Below are 16,421 nucleotides of genomic sequence, written 5' to 3'. Positions count from 1 at the left end.
GTTATTCACATGATGACGGTGAGGTATACAGAACACATAACACTGTTTCCAGGCCTTTGGGGTTATATAACTGCAACATAATTTCATGTTCATCTTTGCTATATGGCCAGATCTCGAGACAGCGTCACGCTGTGTAGGCAGTGTCAGAAGCAGGAGAAAGCACCATTGCCAAGCACAGTTCCTTCATGACAGCTAGACAAGTCAGAATATGATCTCTTACAAGGCTAGCTAGCTGACATTTGCTAAAATTTCTGAAGTAAGTGCAAAACTAGCGCACTGAATTCATTTTCAAAGACACATCACTTTGTAACTATCTAAAGATACCTTGGCAACAAGAAACTGGAACTGCATCAATGCTGATGGCAGGCACTGGGGGAAGCCTTCCATATGCTGTCAGATTTCTTAGCGGAATAAAGAGATCCCATTTTGTTTTAAATATTTTAAAAACTTTTCAACAGTTTCATTCTGCAAAAGAAAAGAAAAAACCCCAAGATACCGGTAATTTTAAAAGCATTGCTTTGTAGCAAGTTTAATCTGTGCATCAGTCTCTGCTTTAGACAATCATCTAGCTATTATACAATGTTAGAAAAATGAAATAATGTAAGTGATTTAAAATAGGAGAGTAGAAGAAATATTTATTCAATTAAGTGCCGAATTCTTCACATTTGTTGTTTAGTCGTTTAGTCGTGTCCGACTCTTCATGACCCCATGGACCAGAGCACGCCAGGCATTTCTGTCTTCCACTGCCTCCCGCAGTTTGGTCAAACTCAAGTTGGTAGCTTCGAGAACACTGTCCAATCATCTCATCCTCTGTTGTCTCCTTCTGCTTTCCAAAACATCAGGGTCTTTTCCAGGGAGTCTTCTCTTCTCATGAGGTGGCCAAAGTATTGGAGCCTCAGCTTCAGGATTTGTCCTTCCAGTGAGCACTCAGGGCTGATTTCCTTAAGAATGGATAGGTTTGATCTTCTAGCAGTCCATGGGACTCTCAAGAGTTTGTGTTTCCCCATCCCCCAGTGTTTCTGATATGGGATACCATCTCTCCTAGGGACGGTGGTGGCACTGTGGTCTAAACCACTGAGCCTCTTGGGCTTGCCAATCAGAAGGTCAACGGTTCGAATCCCTGCAACGGGGTGAGCTCCCGTTACTCTGTCACAGCTCCTGCCAACCTAGCAGTTTTGAAAGCACGCCAGTGCAAGTAGATAAATAGGTACCACTGTGGCGGGAAGGTAAACATCATTTCTGTATGCTCTGGCACTCGTCCCATTGCACTGCAGCAGTTTAGTCATGCTGGCCGCATGACCCTGAAAGCTGTCTATGAATAAATGGCAGCTCCCTCAGCCTGAAAGCAAGATGAGCGTTGCAACGCTGTAGTCACCTTTAACTGGACTTAACATTCCAAGGGTCCTTTACCTTTATTACCATCTTTCCTAACAAGTCCTTCAAGATCCTTGAAGTTATACACCAGCATCACCTCCATCTTCTTTGGATTAAACACCTGGGGTTTTCTTTTTTCATTGCTTCTTACCACATCCATTGCTTCCAGACATTGGTTTCAAGCTGAGATAGCTGTTCTGGATGTTAAGTTAATTAAATATAAATTTAGTGTCCTAGGCGTATTGATGACAACAAACTCCACAGCTCTAGATGGTGCCTCAATGGAATTTTGAAATACTATGGAAGCTGCAAAAGTTTAAAGAAAGCAAAAGCTGTCATTCAGTGTGTTCCGTGGTGATTCGCATAGCTGTCAGCTCTAAACCATAATGTATTTTATTATTAAAATTTGATCCAGAAAAGTAATGTTTGATTTCTGTCCCTGGGAAATCAGTTTGTTGTTTTTTTAAAAGTTTTTTTTAAAGTTCATATAACCCAGGCTGGATCTAGACACATCAAAGAAGCGTTTCAGTTAAATGCGTTGTAAGCTTTATAAAGGAAAATCATGTTGACAAAAGATGGGACTCCACAGCGCCATCTGGTGTCATAGTGTTATAATGCATATAAAATGGTTTTTCTTTACTAATGTAGCTGAGTCCTAAGTGATTTTGGACCAGTCATTTAGCAATCTAAAATGCTGCATTGAATCCAAATGTGATTTTGCCTTAGTGGAAATGTTTCATGCATGTTGTGACATCGTGCTTTCCCTTTTACCTATTGCAGATCTCTGAGCCATATCCCATTATGTGTTTATTTTTTGTGGGGGTGTCCCACTAGTTCTCATAACCAGTTTCCAGGGTGATTGGGGGACTTAAGTGGGCATGGCAGATTGGCAAAAAATCAAATGCCCTGACTTGTGTGAGGCAAAGCCACCACTGGATACAACCCACTGAATTGTCTGCTTCCCCATGAAAAATTATTCTGAGTGTGGGCGGTTAAAAGGCAAAGTGATAATTATCAGGTCCTCATATGAGCAGAAAGAAATAAGTTTTGGGTTTTTTTGGGGGGGGTTGCATTGGCCATGTCTCAGTGGAAGGAGAGGGAGAACCCTTGCTGAACATACAGAGAAGTTATATTTGCCTTCTTAGTTCATTAAAACTGAGGAGTAGGGGGATGAATAATAGCATAAACTTTTGCATTGTTGAGATATTTTTTGACATCAATAAATCAGATAATTTAGCACTTAGAAAAGCATGAGCTGACAATTGAAGGTGAGAGCACTGATAAATGATCTAGACGTGTTCTTTTGTGTGTGTGGGGTGTGTGTGTGTGTGTAGCCTCTGACAAGATAGTGTACTTCTTCAGTGTCCCATATACTCACATGTGTCTCAGTTGTCTAATGAACTGCTGAAGCAGCATTGCCAAACTATCCATTATTATTAGTAAAACAATGTTCTGGGAAGTAACTAGAATCAATATCTTTAAAAACCCAGTAAATAGCAGAGAAAGCCCAGGCAATGATATTTTACCTCATACCCTGCCAAGCGCCATTTCTGGCGTCCTCTGATTCTCCCCATGGACTCAGGTGGCCAATATTTCTTAAATTTAAAGCTGGGAACCCTGTACAAAACAATATTTCTGTGGTTATTTTTTTTTCTGAGCTGAGCCATATTAATCTTTTTCTCTCTCTTTCGGATCAATAGAGTAATAAAAGTGAGTCTGTGGGAAAGGTCGGCTGTCGAATGCCTCAGTTCCTCAAAATATACCAACTTTCTTTCTTTCTATTTCCAACTCAGAAGCACTTTGCAATAATTGATTGTTCAAGGTTATTTTGCTGTATTATTTTCATTGTACTGTGGTTATTACTATAGCATGGAAGCAATCTTCTTTTCTAAGCAGCTGTGCTGTGATCACATTTTAGTTCACGGAGCCTTCAGTCAGTGAACAGCCTGAAAACAAAATGCTGCTTCTGTACAGGAGACAACAGATTATTTCTGCAGTCTTCAAATCATTTATTCTGGAGTAGATCCATTGATTTCACTGCAACTGCCACAGAGTAAAAGGTATGAGGATTATTCCTCTAAAACAGGGGTCAGCAACCTTTTTCAGCTGTGGGCCGGTCCACCGTCCCTCAGACCATTTGGTGGGCCGGACTATATTTTGAAAAATAATAATGAACGAATTCCTATGTCCCACAAATACAGTAACCCAGAGATGCATTTTAAATAAAAGTACACATTGTACTCATGTAAAAACACACTGATTCCCGGACCATCTGCAGGCCGGATTGAGAAGGCGATTGGGCCACATCCGGGCCCTGGGCCTTAGGTTGCCTACCCCTACTCTAAAATGATCTTCTGCGCAATGGAGCTATGGCAATGTGAATGCTTGGTCCTATGCTGCAGCTTTTAGCAGTTGCAGTGTAATCAAAAGCTCCTAAAAAGTTATGAATGCAAGTAGCACCCTGCACAACCTCTAGGAAACCCTGCTGCTTTGTTAGCCTTAGTATGCAGTTGCCTCACCTGCCCTAGGGCTAGATGGTTTACTTAAGGCTAAATCATAAAATCACTGTTACCAAATACATGCCAGGAGTATGGCCAATCTCTCAGCCATATGCATGTCCAGCCAACACAGCCATGGGAATAGTTTCAGCTATATCCATAGAGCCTGGTTCATGGTTTTGTTGTTTGGGAAGCCAACCGTGTGGCCCAGCTTTTCAGTAGTTATCAATGGCAACACTGAGACTCCCATTCTGTAAAAGTAAGGCACTACGGAACAGCACTTAGACCTGAAAGCTGTATCACAGAATGAATGAAACTAGTGTATATATACACAAAATAGAAGGCATATTATGGCCTTACCTATTCCTGCCTTTTCCTATATATCACTTTTATTTCATTGTAGCTTGGTTAAGCTTGCAAGCCATGACTTTAGTCCTTTACACAGTGTCAGAAATAAATAGCATTGGACTCAGAAGGGCTTATTCCTGACTAAGAGTATGGAGTTTGTGTATCTGCCCTTTAATTCTGGAGTTCATAAGTATGAAGGTTTTTTTTTTTTACGGTAGCCTTTTAAGGATACTGCATTTATTAGCACAAATTCATTTCATTCCCATAGCACCTAAGCTGATGTCTTGAAAAACAATCTTTTTGTTATTAGCTGAGAATCAGAGCGGCTGTATACTTGGTAAATCTATTTTTAGCCATGAGCAAGTGGCTTTTTTTATTCTGCAGAAGAGTATTCTTCCTAGACTATAAGATGTGTCTGCTCTGATTACTGTGTGATTAATTTTTAATTGCACATTTACCTAGGACTGTGCTTTCTTTGTAACCGTTGAGTCCGAAGTGAAATTTCGTGCCAAGTGAAAACATTCCTCTTCAGCCAGGCCTTGGGCTGATTTGCAATCTTTGTCATTTTAAATGTGTTGGGGGGAGGGGTTATGGGTGTGTTTCACTTTTGTTCTTGCTTTTATTATGTGCTTTGTATGTTTATGCTGTGTTTCGTATGGTTTGTATGTTTATGCTAAGGGCAGCATGCAAATTTATTATGAATAAATAAATCTTCTGTTTCTTTATAGGATTGTGGAAAAAGGATATTACAGTGAACGAGATGCTGCTGATGCTGTCAAACAAATCCTGGAGGCAGTTGCTGTAAGCATTACTAGTCTTGCAGAATAATCTTTCACTTACATGGAGCAATTTATGTAATCAGTATACATATAGGTGTGACAGCTCTTGCCTACAGTTCTTGGGTTGTTTTTCTGCTTACCTGTCTAAATCAGCGGCATCTTTGAGGCAAAAGTGATCTTGCGACAGCGTCATCTTTCATGCTGCATACCTGAATGATTGTTATGACAGCTCACTTTCTGTGAAACCTATTTATTTTCACTCTTGGTCATTTATATCAAGAATGAGGAGGCAGCTTTGACAGCGACACTTTCTGTGTCAATATTCTGTGTGCCAATAGCTATCCGTTTGTTCTGGTAAAGCATCTTTAGAATATTGCTTTTATATTTAGGCAGTTTGGGGTGTATGTTTCTTACTGTGTAGAGAGTTAACAAAATAACAGCAGATGTTCAAGGGCAGCATTGAGTTTTGTACTCAAATGGAGAATGTGAGGCCAGATAGCATTCTACACCAACTTCCCTGGTTACCATTTGATGGACAATGTTTTAATATCCACATGATTCATTTTGCTGGGCATGTGGTGAAGCAGTTAGAGATTGCTTCATCCCAAACTGAAAGCTTAGCCTGTGTTCATACCTGAGCCATTGCCAGTGTGGGCTTGAGAAGTAATTATACAATCCAAGCAATCTGCAGGCCAGGACCTTGCATTCATTGGGTTGTGATCCAATGCTCTCTGTGCATAAGTGAAACAGACTTCTGCTTGTGCAACAGGGCATCACCTTCCTCTGTCCCTCTTGCAGCCCACTGTGCACCCTCAAAAATCTGCTCCAGAGGGTTGGGTTAAGCTTGGAGCAGATCATTGCATTGTGGAAACTAAACCAGCACATTGGGGCTGCTTTGCTTACCTGACCTCCCTCTATCGCCATTGCTTCTGGAGGGGGGCAGGCAATGCAGCAATGACATAAGGGTAACACAGACACAATGTGGAGCCAATCTGGCACTACTTCCAATGTGTTTGCACCGCGCTGACCTCTCTGCTGCCTCCCCCTCCCCTTTCCTTCCCAGTATGCAGCAGCAACGTGGGACGCAGGTGGCGCTGTGGGTAAAAGCCTCAGCGCTTAGGGCTTGCCGATCGGAAGGTCGGCGGTTCGAATCCCCGCGGCGGGGTGCGCTCCCGTTGCTCAGTCCCAGCGCCTACCAACCTAGCAGTTCGAAAGCACCCCCGGGTGCAAGTAGATAAATAGGGACCGCTTACTAGCGGGAAGGTAAACGGCGTTTCCGTGTGCAGCTCTGGCTCGCCAGAGCAGCGATGTCATGCTGGCCACGTGACCCGGAAGTGTCTCCGGACAGCGCTGGCCCCTGGCCTCTTAAGTGAGATGGGCGCACAACCCCAGAGTCTGTCAAGACTGGCCCGTACGGGCAGGAGTAACTTTACCTTATGCAGCAGCAACACAGCTGGAAGGAGGTCAGGTGAGCAGCTTTTCCTTATTCTGTGACATTTATTCTAACAAAATACAAATTAACTTTTCGTTAACTTTTTCTTACATGGCTACAAACACGAAGTAAAGGAAGGCAGAAACCATCAAGTATCAGTTCAGTAGTCCTGTGTGAGTCGCCATATTTAAATAGGTCCACTGCATTCCACTGCTGATCCAAACCATGAGCAAATGGGTTGTTTTTTTAGCATCTGTCACGGCCACCCAGGACGGGTCCCAGCTCACAAGAGACCTCACTCCGTTGCAGTTTATTTACAGGAAAAGTTTATTGAAGATTTCTGCTTCTCGTACAGTTCAGCATCGTGGCCGTACGTCTGTCACGTTAGACCGCTGAAGTCCCCTCTGACTCCTCCCCTCTTCCACACCAACTTAATAGCCTGGCTCTAGACCACCTCTTCCTCTCCTTTCTTTTCCGCAGGGTCTTCCTGCCCCCCTGGGTTCCCTCTCTCCGTGACTCGCCTGAGGCTGAATCCTCTGCCGCCTCTTCCCCCCTCCTTCTGGCTTTAGGGCCGGGCTCCTCCCCTGAGCTCTCTCCACTTCCGCGCGCCTCTACGTTTGAACTTGGCGCGCGTACGTTGCTGCTGACCTTTCTTTCGACCGCTACACCACCCCTTGTTCTGCTCTCCACCCTTTCCGGCTGAACACCTTGCTCCAACCCCCTTTCTCTGTTCTCTCCTAATCCTGCTCCCTCCGAGAGGCTGACGACTCCACCCCCTTTACTCCGTTCCGGCTGAGACGCCTCTTGCTGCGTCTGTCTTCCACTGGGCTCCTCTCCGCTTCTCCCTTCTCCTCCCTTTTGCTTGATTAAGGTAACCCCCTTTTGAGAATCCTCTGACTCGCTGCTCAGACTCGTGGATTCCCTCAGAATTCCGTCATCTTCTTCCTCATCCTTCTGCCCCTCCTCCCACTCGCTCTCCGTCTCCTCTGTCATCTCCTCCTCTCTCCCAGAAACCCTGACATCCATCCCCCCCTCGAAGCCCCCCCTTCCCCCCTCCCGCTCGCCGGGTGCAGGTTGAGGAAAACGTGGTTCTTCCGGGGTCGGTTCAGGATACAAGTTGTCCACTTCAACGTTCTCCTCTGTCATCTCCGTATATGTGTGTTCGAACTCGGGTTCCCCACCCACAGACCTCACAGTCTCTTCCTCCATCACTGCTTCTCCTGGCGCTGCCTGCCAAGGACCTACCATCCATCTCTGACTCCATGCCTCCCTTGGCTGATCCACCCACCAACAAGGGCCTGTCTCCTCCCCCCCCAATCTCGGATCCCTGGTCGGGCTTGTTTCGGGCGTATGGCCCTCGGGTGAGGAGAAACCCTCGAACGTGCTGTCTGACAAAGTGGGCGTGAAAAGCCAATCATCAAAATACTCCTCGGGCATGGGCTTGTGCGGAAAAAGTGCATGGAACTCCTCCTTCAACAGGGGTTCGTCCAACGCGTAACCCGGCACCCAGCTATTGGCAGAGGCCGGAGTGCCTTCCCTGGCTAGAAAATATTCAACTCCCTCCTCCCCCCATCTCGAGTCCAGTATCTCTGTGACCTCGTTAAGAGGTTCTGGTCTTGGCGATTCCCCCCCCTCAGGCGCCCTTCTACGTGGCTCTGGGAGTGCTCCTGACTCTTGAAACCTGTGTGGGGTTTTGTAGGGAGTGAGCACCGACCTATGAAAGACCGGGTGCACCCTGGAACCCTCCGGAAGGGCTAGGCGAAAAGCCACCGGATTGATCTTAGCCTCAACTTGATATGGCCCTAGCTGCCTGTGTCCTAACTTCTTCTTGGCCAATGACCTGGCCGGCATCGCGTGGGCTGCTAACCACACCCAGTCCCCAATCTGGATGTCCTCTCCCGCCCTCCTGTGCTTATCGGCCTGCACCTTATACGCCTGTTTTGCCAGCTCCAAATGTCTCCGCAGCTCCTCGTGCACCTCTTGCAACTCCGCTGCAAACTGGTCGGCATCTTGAGGCCCCCCCCCTCCTGGTGCCGCAAATCTCGGGAAGGTTCTGGGATGACGGCCATTGTTCGCAAAGAAAGGCGTCACCCCGGTGGATGCGTGTTTCGTGTTGTTGTAGGCGAATTCAGCCATCGGTAGATAGTCCACCCACGCCGCAGGTCGCTGGTTGGCGTAGCACCGCAGGTACTGCTGCATGATCGCGTTGACCCTCTCCGCTTGACCGTTGGTTTGTGGATGTCTCGCCGATGTCAGGTTGATTTTGACGTGCAAGATGCCCAGAAGCTTTCGCCAGAAAGTGGAAACAAACTGGCGCCCCCTGTCGGACAAGACGGACTGTGGAAGTCCATGCACTCTGAAGACGTGATCGATGAAGAGCTTTGCGGTCTGTTCTGCCGTCGCCACCTTGGCACAAGGGATGAAATGCGCCATCTTGGTGAACAAGTCCACCACCACTAACACCGCCGTCTTACCTCTGGAGCTGGGCAGGTCCGTAACAAAGTCCAACGCTACCCTCTCCCACGGTTGCTGCGGTGTCTCCAGCGGTTCTAGCAATCCCGCCTGCTTCTGGTGCACTGGTTTGGACCTCTGGCAGATATCACACCTGGCGACGTAGTCCGCCACCTCTCCTCTCATCTGGGGCCACCAAAAGTCTCTAGCCACCAACTCCATCGTCTTCTCTTTGCCGAAATGGCCTGCACTAGGGGCGTCATGCAATTGTTGCAGAACCTTGGCTCGAAGATCGTCGGTGGGCACGTAAAGGGCACCCTTACGAGTCAAAAGTCCATCTTGCAATTGGAATTCATCGTTGTCTCGCGACCCTCCGCGTAGCTCCTCCATCTTGGACTGTGCAAACTGATCCCTTTGCAACGCGCGTCGCACCGCGTCCAGGTCGACTGCGATGGTAGCGCACGTCCACGCCTGCGGTGCGAAAATGTGCTTTGCTGCGATTGGAGCTGCTTCCTCCAAGTATTGCGGCTTTCGGGACAGCGCGTCTGCAATAACATTGGAGTCTCCTGGGATGTATTCTATTTTGAAGTCGAAATCCGCAAAGAACTCCGCCCAGCGCATGTGTCGCTGGGTCTGTAACTTAGCCGTCCGCCAATACTCTAAGTTCTTGTGATCCGTGCGGACTTGCACCGTGTGCTTGGCTCCTATTAAGAAGTGTCGCCACGCTTTGAAAGCTGCATGAATGGCCAACAACTCCCTGTCCCATATGGTATAATTGCGCTCCGTCTTGCTGAGCTTCCGGGAGTAGAACGCACCCGGTCTCCAGTTGCCTTGTGAATCCTCTTGCAAAAGAACGGCCCCAACCGCTCTGTCTGACGCATCGGTCTCTACCCGCATGGGTCTGCCGGGATTCACGTGGAGCAGCTGCTCTTCGGAGGCGAAAAGACCTTTAAGCGTCCGGAAGGACCGCTCCGCTTGTTCGGTCCAGACGAACTTCTTCTTCTTGGAACTGAGGGTGTCAGTGATAGCCGCCGTCGCGTTCGCAAAACCTTTAATAAACTTGCGGTAAAAATTGGCAAAGCCGATGAACCTCTGGACCTCTTTCCGATTTCGAGGGCTTTTCCAGTCCAACAGCGCTTGAACCTTAGCCCTGTCCATGGCCAGTCCCTCGTCGGACAACTTGTAGCCAAGGAAATCAACCTCTCTGACATCAAACTGGCATTTTTCCAACTTGGCGTACAGCCTGTGGTCCTTCAGCCTCTGCAGGACCTCCCTCACGTCCTTATCGTGATCCTCCGGCGATTCCGAGAAAATCAGGATATCGTCGAGAAAGCAGACACACTTTTTGTAGAGGAGACCTGCTAGCACGTGGTGCATAAATGCTTGAAAAACGTGGCTGCCATTTTGGAGACCGAAAGGCATGACTCTGTATTCGTATGTGCCCAGAGGGGTGAACATGGCGGTCTTCCACTCATCTCCTTTCCGGATGCGGATGAGATTGTAAGCTCCACGTAGGTCCAGCTTGGTGAAAATCTTGCCCCTCCTGACGGTCGCTAAAAGGTCGTCAATCTTGGGCATGGGGAAAGCTTTGGGCTTAGTCAAGCTGTTTATGAACCTGTAATCCACTATAAGCCTTTTTTGGGGCGTGTTTTTCTTCTTCACAAAGAACACAGGGCTGCCACCCGCTGCTTTAGATTCCTGGATGAAACCTCGCTTGAGGTTATGGTCTATGAACTCCCGAAGCTCTTGCATCTCGTCTTCCGACATGGAGTACAGCTTGGCAGCAGGCAGTTGCGCCCCTGGCACTAAATCAATCGCGCAGTCGTAAGGTCTGTGAGGCGGCAACTTGTCAGCTTCCTTCTCACAGAAAACCTCCAAGAAGTTCTGGTACTTGTGAGGCACTGTTTGCACCATACCCAGATGCAACTGCTGCTCGGCTTCTCCTCCCTGATCGGTCTGAAAGCAATGCTGAGCACAATACGATGAACAAAAGGTGATCTGCCGCTGGTACCACGCAACCGCGGGACTGTGCCTCTCCAGCCAACTCATGCCTAACACGACGGGTGTGTCCGATAAGTGGGTGACATTGAAACTAATAAGTTCTCGATGGTTGCCAATCTGCATCATCATGGGAGGGGTTTGCTGCACCACTTGCCCCCCCAGCAACTTCCTGCCGTCTACCGTGACCACGTTTAGAGGCGTCGTTGCAGGCAGGAGCGCCATGTTGTGCTGCTTAACGAACTGCAGTCCCACGAAGTCGGCGTTGCTTCCCGAATCGATCGTTATTGGAACCTCGAGGAGTCTCCCATCAGGCAACTGGAGTGTTGCTGTGAGCAGAACTGCCGGTCTGGGAGGCAAAGGGTCCACGCTCTGCAGTGATGCTGGGGGCTTGTCTACAGATCCGCCTGGCTGAGCCCCAGTAGCTCTGCTTCCAGCCAGGCACTGTCGTTTCCCTGAAACTGCTCCCCTGGTTGCACCTCTGCTGTTACAGTTGCCAGTGCTGCAGTGTGCTTCTGGAGCCTCTGGGGGCACTCTTTCGCCATATGGTGCGCACTGTCACAGATGTAACACTTCCTGGTTCCTCTAGGAGGCTTCGCTTTGGCTGCACCAGGGACAGGGCTCTGGGATGGCTTCTGAGCCCTAGCACCACCAATCTCCATTGGCTCCTCGCTGTCCTTCCCCATTGGCGAGGGGTGCGCACGGCTGAAATCCCTGTGCACAAAAGGGAGAGTCCTCGCTTGCGCACGCGCTTGGGGCCCGTCCTCCTCGTGCCACGGACGTCCCTCATGTCGAATTCCAATAGCTAAAGCCCGTTGCACCACGTCTTCTAGGGTCTGGGGTCTGTCCCCCCTAGCGATCTCATCCTTGATGGGGGGGCTCAATCCCTCCCAAAAAAGATCTCTGACCGGCTTACTGTCCTTTGGCCAATCTAAGGCGGTGAGCAATGCAAAAAATTTAGAGTGGTATTGGCGCACAGTCGCTTTCCCCTGCCTCAGCCCGTGCATTTGACGGCGCGCAATGTCCACATCCACAGAGGATTGAAAACAAGAATCCATCGCTTTGATGAACGCAGTTGAATTGCGACGGGCCGGTCCATCTTCGCGCCACAGATTGCGTAGCCAAGCCCTGGCCTCCCCATGCAGGTGCGAAACAATGAACCCCACTTTCTCCTCCTCATCTTTAAAATCGTGACGGAGTAAATGCAGTGCATATACGACGTCCGCTCTGAAATTGGGATAGTCTTGCAAGTTGCCATTAAAATGCGGAACCAGGGCACCCCCCCTCCGTCCAAGCGCAATGCCCTCCGCTCTGGAACCTGGGGCCCCCGCCCTGTCCGCGTGTTCCCACCTTGCCTGCAAATCCTGGCACGTCTTCTCCAAGTCGTCATTCTTCTTCTGCGAAGCAATGACTGCCGATGTGAGAGCGGTAACCTGATTCCGCAGTGCAACCAGCTGCTCCTCAGCGCTCATGGCTGCTCCCGTTCGTGAGCTTCGCAAAAAAAAATTTTTGCTTTCTGTGAGGGGACTTACTGTCACGGCCACCCAGGACGGGTCCCAGCTCACAAGAGACCTCACTCCGTTGCAGTTTATTTACAGGAAAAGTTTATTGAAGATTTCTGCTTCTCGTACAGTTCAGCATCGTGGCCGTACGTCTGTCACGTTAGACCGCTGAAGTCCCCTCTGACTCCTCCCCTCTTCCACACCAACTTAATAGCCTGGCTCTAGACCACCTCTTCCTCTCCTTTCTTTTCCGCAGGGTCTTCCTGCCCCCCTGGGTTCCCTCTCTCCGTGACTCGCCTGAGGCTGAATCCTCTGCCGCCTCTTCCCCCCTCCTTCTGGCTTTAGGGCCGGGCTCCTCCCCTGAGCTCTCTCCACTTCCGCGCGCCTCTACGTTTGAACTTGGCGCGCGTACGTTGCTGCTGACCTTTCTTTCGACCGCTACACCACCCCTTGTTCTGCTCTCCACCCTTTCCGGCTGAACACCTTGCTCCAACCCCCTTTCTCTGTTCTCTCCTAATCCTGCTCCCTCCGAGAGGCTGACGACTCCACCCCCTTTACTCCGTTCCGGCTGAGACGCCTCTTGCTGCGTCTGTCTTCCACTGGGCTCCTCTCCGCTTCTCCCTTCTCCTCCCTTTTGCTTGATTAAGGTAACCCCCTTTTGAGAATCCTCTGACTCGCTGCTCAGACTCGTGGATTCCCTCAGAATTCCGTCATCTTCTTCCTCATCCTTCTGCCCCTCCTCCCACTCGCTCTCCGTCTCCTCTGTCATCTCCTCCTCTCTCCCAGAAACCCTGACAGCATCTATCATATTGCCTAGTAATATAAGTATCAGGTTGTATGTTATCTTCTAAATGATTGGGGCAATAACTAGGAAGGCTCTGCTTCATCCCCATACCGATTTCAGCTTGGAGTTGGAGGGATCTTTCAAACAGTGTTGGCCTTCTCAGATATCTGTAAAGTAGATTGGTGTGTGTACAAATCTTAAACTCAGTCAGAAAGTGGATGAAGGCTGCTGCCACCCAGTTGAATGAGTCACATAATCAAACACAAAGGAAAGATGCAGGAAACAACCAGATTTCTTCTGTGGCTGTAAACTACAACTTTCAACAAAAGCGTGACATTTTAAAGTGCCCACGGAGGAGCTGCTGCTGCAGTGGAGAGTACCTTCAGTTTAATCTCACCTAGGAAGTAGTCACATTGAGGTGTCTGCAGTAGAAAGCAGGATCTGAGTAAACACCAGTTCAGTGGTCAGAATTATAGGTGAGGCATGATGTTCTTCGGCAGAGGACAGGAGAGCAAAGTGCAGGACTAAATCTGAAAAGAGCTTTAATTGTTTCTCCAGCTCAGAGATTATTGGGGGCTACTGTGCTCTGAAATACTGCTAAAGGGAGCTATGGCTCAAGCTAGGCTCTCTTTAAATGGCCACCTCTCCATCAAAGCAACATCAGCCCAGACCACACACTGTAGTGGCAAGAGATGTGAAGAGCTGGCCTTGGGATTGAAGATAGGATGGGGGCTGTAGAGGATGCACCTGAGGACGCTAGAAGAAACACCTGGGAATTCATAAATAGGGGGTGAGATGTCATTTATTGATACCTGAAGGAGCATCTCCACCCACTTCGTTCTGCCCAGACATTGAGGTCCAGCACCGAGGGCCTGCTGGTGGTTCCCTCACTGCGAGAAGCGAAACTACAGGGGATCAGGCAGAGGGCCTTCTCGGTGGTGGCGCCCGCCCTGTGGAATGCCCTCCCATCAGATGTCAAAGGAATAAACAACTATCTGACTTTTAGAAGACATCTGAAGGCAGCCCTGTTTAGGGAAGTTTTTAATGACTGATGTTTTAATTTATTTTTAATCTTTTGTTGGAAGCCACCCAGAGTGGCTGGGGAAACCCAGCCAGATGGGCAGGGTATAAATATATTATTATTATTTCTCCTCTTTGGTGGAGGAATAAGCAAGGAGTGCTATCCAGTAACAAGAAGAGTTTGTCATGAGTTCCTTCTGTGTGTTCACTCCCACCAGCATGGCTTCTTCAAGCTTCTCCTCATCTATAAGAGTTTTTCCAAGTCTGTTTCTGTATAAAGGGTCATGACATGCTTCCCCATTCATTGTCATGTCAGCATCATCTCTGCACATACATTGGCTGCATGCAGGATGCTAAATCCTTGCAAGTTAAAGAAACTATTTTAATCACCACAGTGGTTTGCACCTCAGGAATATTCCACCACTACTCCCTTTGCCTTTATTGTGCAGTGAATTCAAGTCTTATTATCCATGTGCCTCAGTATGTACAATTCTATTTTAAAAACATTAACTTGGAAACACATGAAATTAAAAATGTCCAGAGGGATAAGAGGCTGTTACAGGAAGACTTTGAAATAAATTGCCCCAAAATGTGTGTGTGTGTGTGGAGTGTGGGGGAATTCACCAGAGATTATGTTTCATTTAACTAAAGAGAAAAAAAGTGAGGCATTGTGTCTCATTTTAATTCCATTGCCTTGGTTATATGGCTGTTTATACTACAAATGTCAGGTCATGAAGTGCCAGAATATTCTGTTCCATTCTGTAAGAACTGAGGAATTTCAGAACTAATTGATCTTCTGTTGCTCTTTCAATGAAGTTCATTAGAATCCTGTTCATGATATGCTAGTTTAAATACGATGACTCACACAGGACTACTGAACTGATACTTGACGGCTTCTGACTGACTTCCTTTACTTCGTGTTTGTAGCCATGTAAGAAAAAGTTAGCGAAAGGTTAATTTGTATTTTGTTAGAATAAATGTCACAGTACAAGGAAAAGCTAGGATGCAAGACTAAGACTGAGGCAGAAGTTCAAATTCTCACTCAACATGAAGTTTGCTGGGTGTTTTTGTCTGACCTTAAACCAAGGAACCAATGCAGTATTGTGGAACAAGGCATGCTGGTAGTTGCAGCCCCTGGGAGTGCTATAAGTGAGCAAGTGGCTCCAACAAAGAGAGGATTTAAGGTTTTTGTTCTACCAGGGCAGACATGGCTTGGAGCCTAGAAGTTCCCTCAAGATGTGTTACTACATACGTTGGTAGATCAGCCTGGGTATATGTGTCCATGTGGAGGTGATTGGTTCATCAGGAGTGCAGGCTCTGAAAGATCTGACTTAGGGTTCTTGGACCCCAGAGCCCTCACTGGGGCTTAGGCGATTGGGAACCAACATCCCACGGGCCAGTCCTTGCTCACCAGGAGTCTCAGTTTAGTTCTTGAGGGCACCCCCCCCCAAAAAAACTCCCACGCCCACTGTCAATCAGCTGACATTCTTCCAATGGGTGGGTGACAGCTGACGGGCAGTAGGTGAAGTTCAATTCTGCTTTGGCTGCATGCCCCAGTTCCCTGTAGCTCATCATGCTTATGTGCATGTCTTTTATGTCGGTAAGAGTTATTCTCATTTCCATGTTCTGCCAGTGCACCTGACTCCCAAGTTGAACATCCAGGTTATAGAATATCCAGGAGTCTCCTTGGCAGGTAATTCCACACAGTGAGCTTTTCTAGATGTATCACACAGCTGGCAGGAATGGATTAGCATGTCACCCTACCTAAACCCTAGTTAAAATGATTTGTGGGACATAATTTTCTACAGTAGATATGATCCAGGATGATGATTGAGCCTGGGATTCATATAACAATTCATATAATTAGAAGTTCTAGGGTAAAATAAGGCCCAGTCACAATGCTGTGTTATGTGCATTGCGCTTTTATGTGGAAATAAACAAAGCCTACCTATGTTAAACAAACCACGCTTTCTTCTTCTAACCACTTTTTTAAAGGATCTGGATGATTATTTCATGTCCTTTAGCAAATGTATAGGAAAACAGTACACGTCATCCTCCGTAAAAACATTACTCAAAAGTTTACCTTTAGGACGAAGTTTAAATAGAAGGGCTTTTATTTTTCTGTTGTTTGTGTCTATTAAGAACCCCTTTCAAAAACTGATAAATGAAGTAAACTATAAAAGGAGAACTCACATTCATCAACTTGGGGAACCGAAGTAGGGTTCCTAGAACTCT

At 47.7% G+C, this 16,421-nt stretch overlaps 1 protein-coding gene across 2 annotated transcripts in view; it reads left to right on the top strand.

The window, feature by feature from the left end:
* Window positions 1–16,421, top strand: part of CAMK4 (calcium/calmodulin dependent protein kinase IV) — a 97,718-nt gene that overhangs the window by 60,072 nt on the left and 21,225 nt on the right. For both annotated transcript variants that reach the window (XM_081930689.1, XM_081930688.1), the window contains one exon: window positions 4,949–5,021. In XM_081930689.1, coding sequence (XP_081786815.1) covers window positions 4,949–5,021 — 73 coding nt within the window. The remainder of the gene's footprint in view (window positions 1–4,948; window positions 5,022–16,421) is intronic.

Source organism: Podarcis melisellensis, assembly GCF_964234715.1.
Source record: "Podarcis melisellensis genome assembly, chromosome: 11".
NCBI lineage: Eukaryota > Metazoa > Chordata > Lepidosauria > Squamata > Lacertidae > Podarcis > Podarcis melisellensis.
This window is presented reverse-complemented; position numbering and strand designations above follow the sequence as displayed.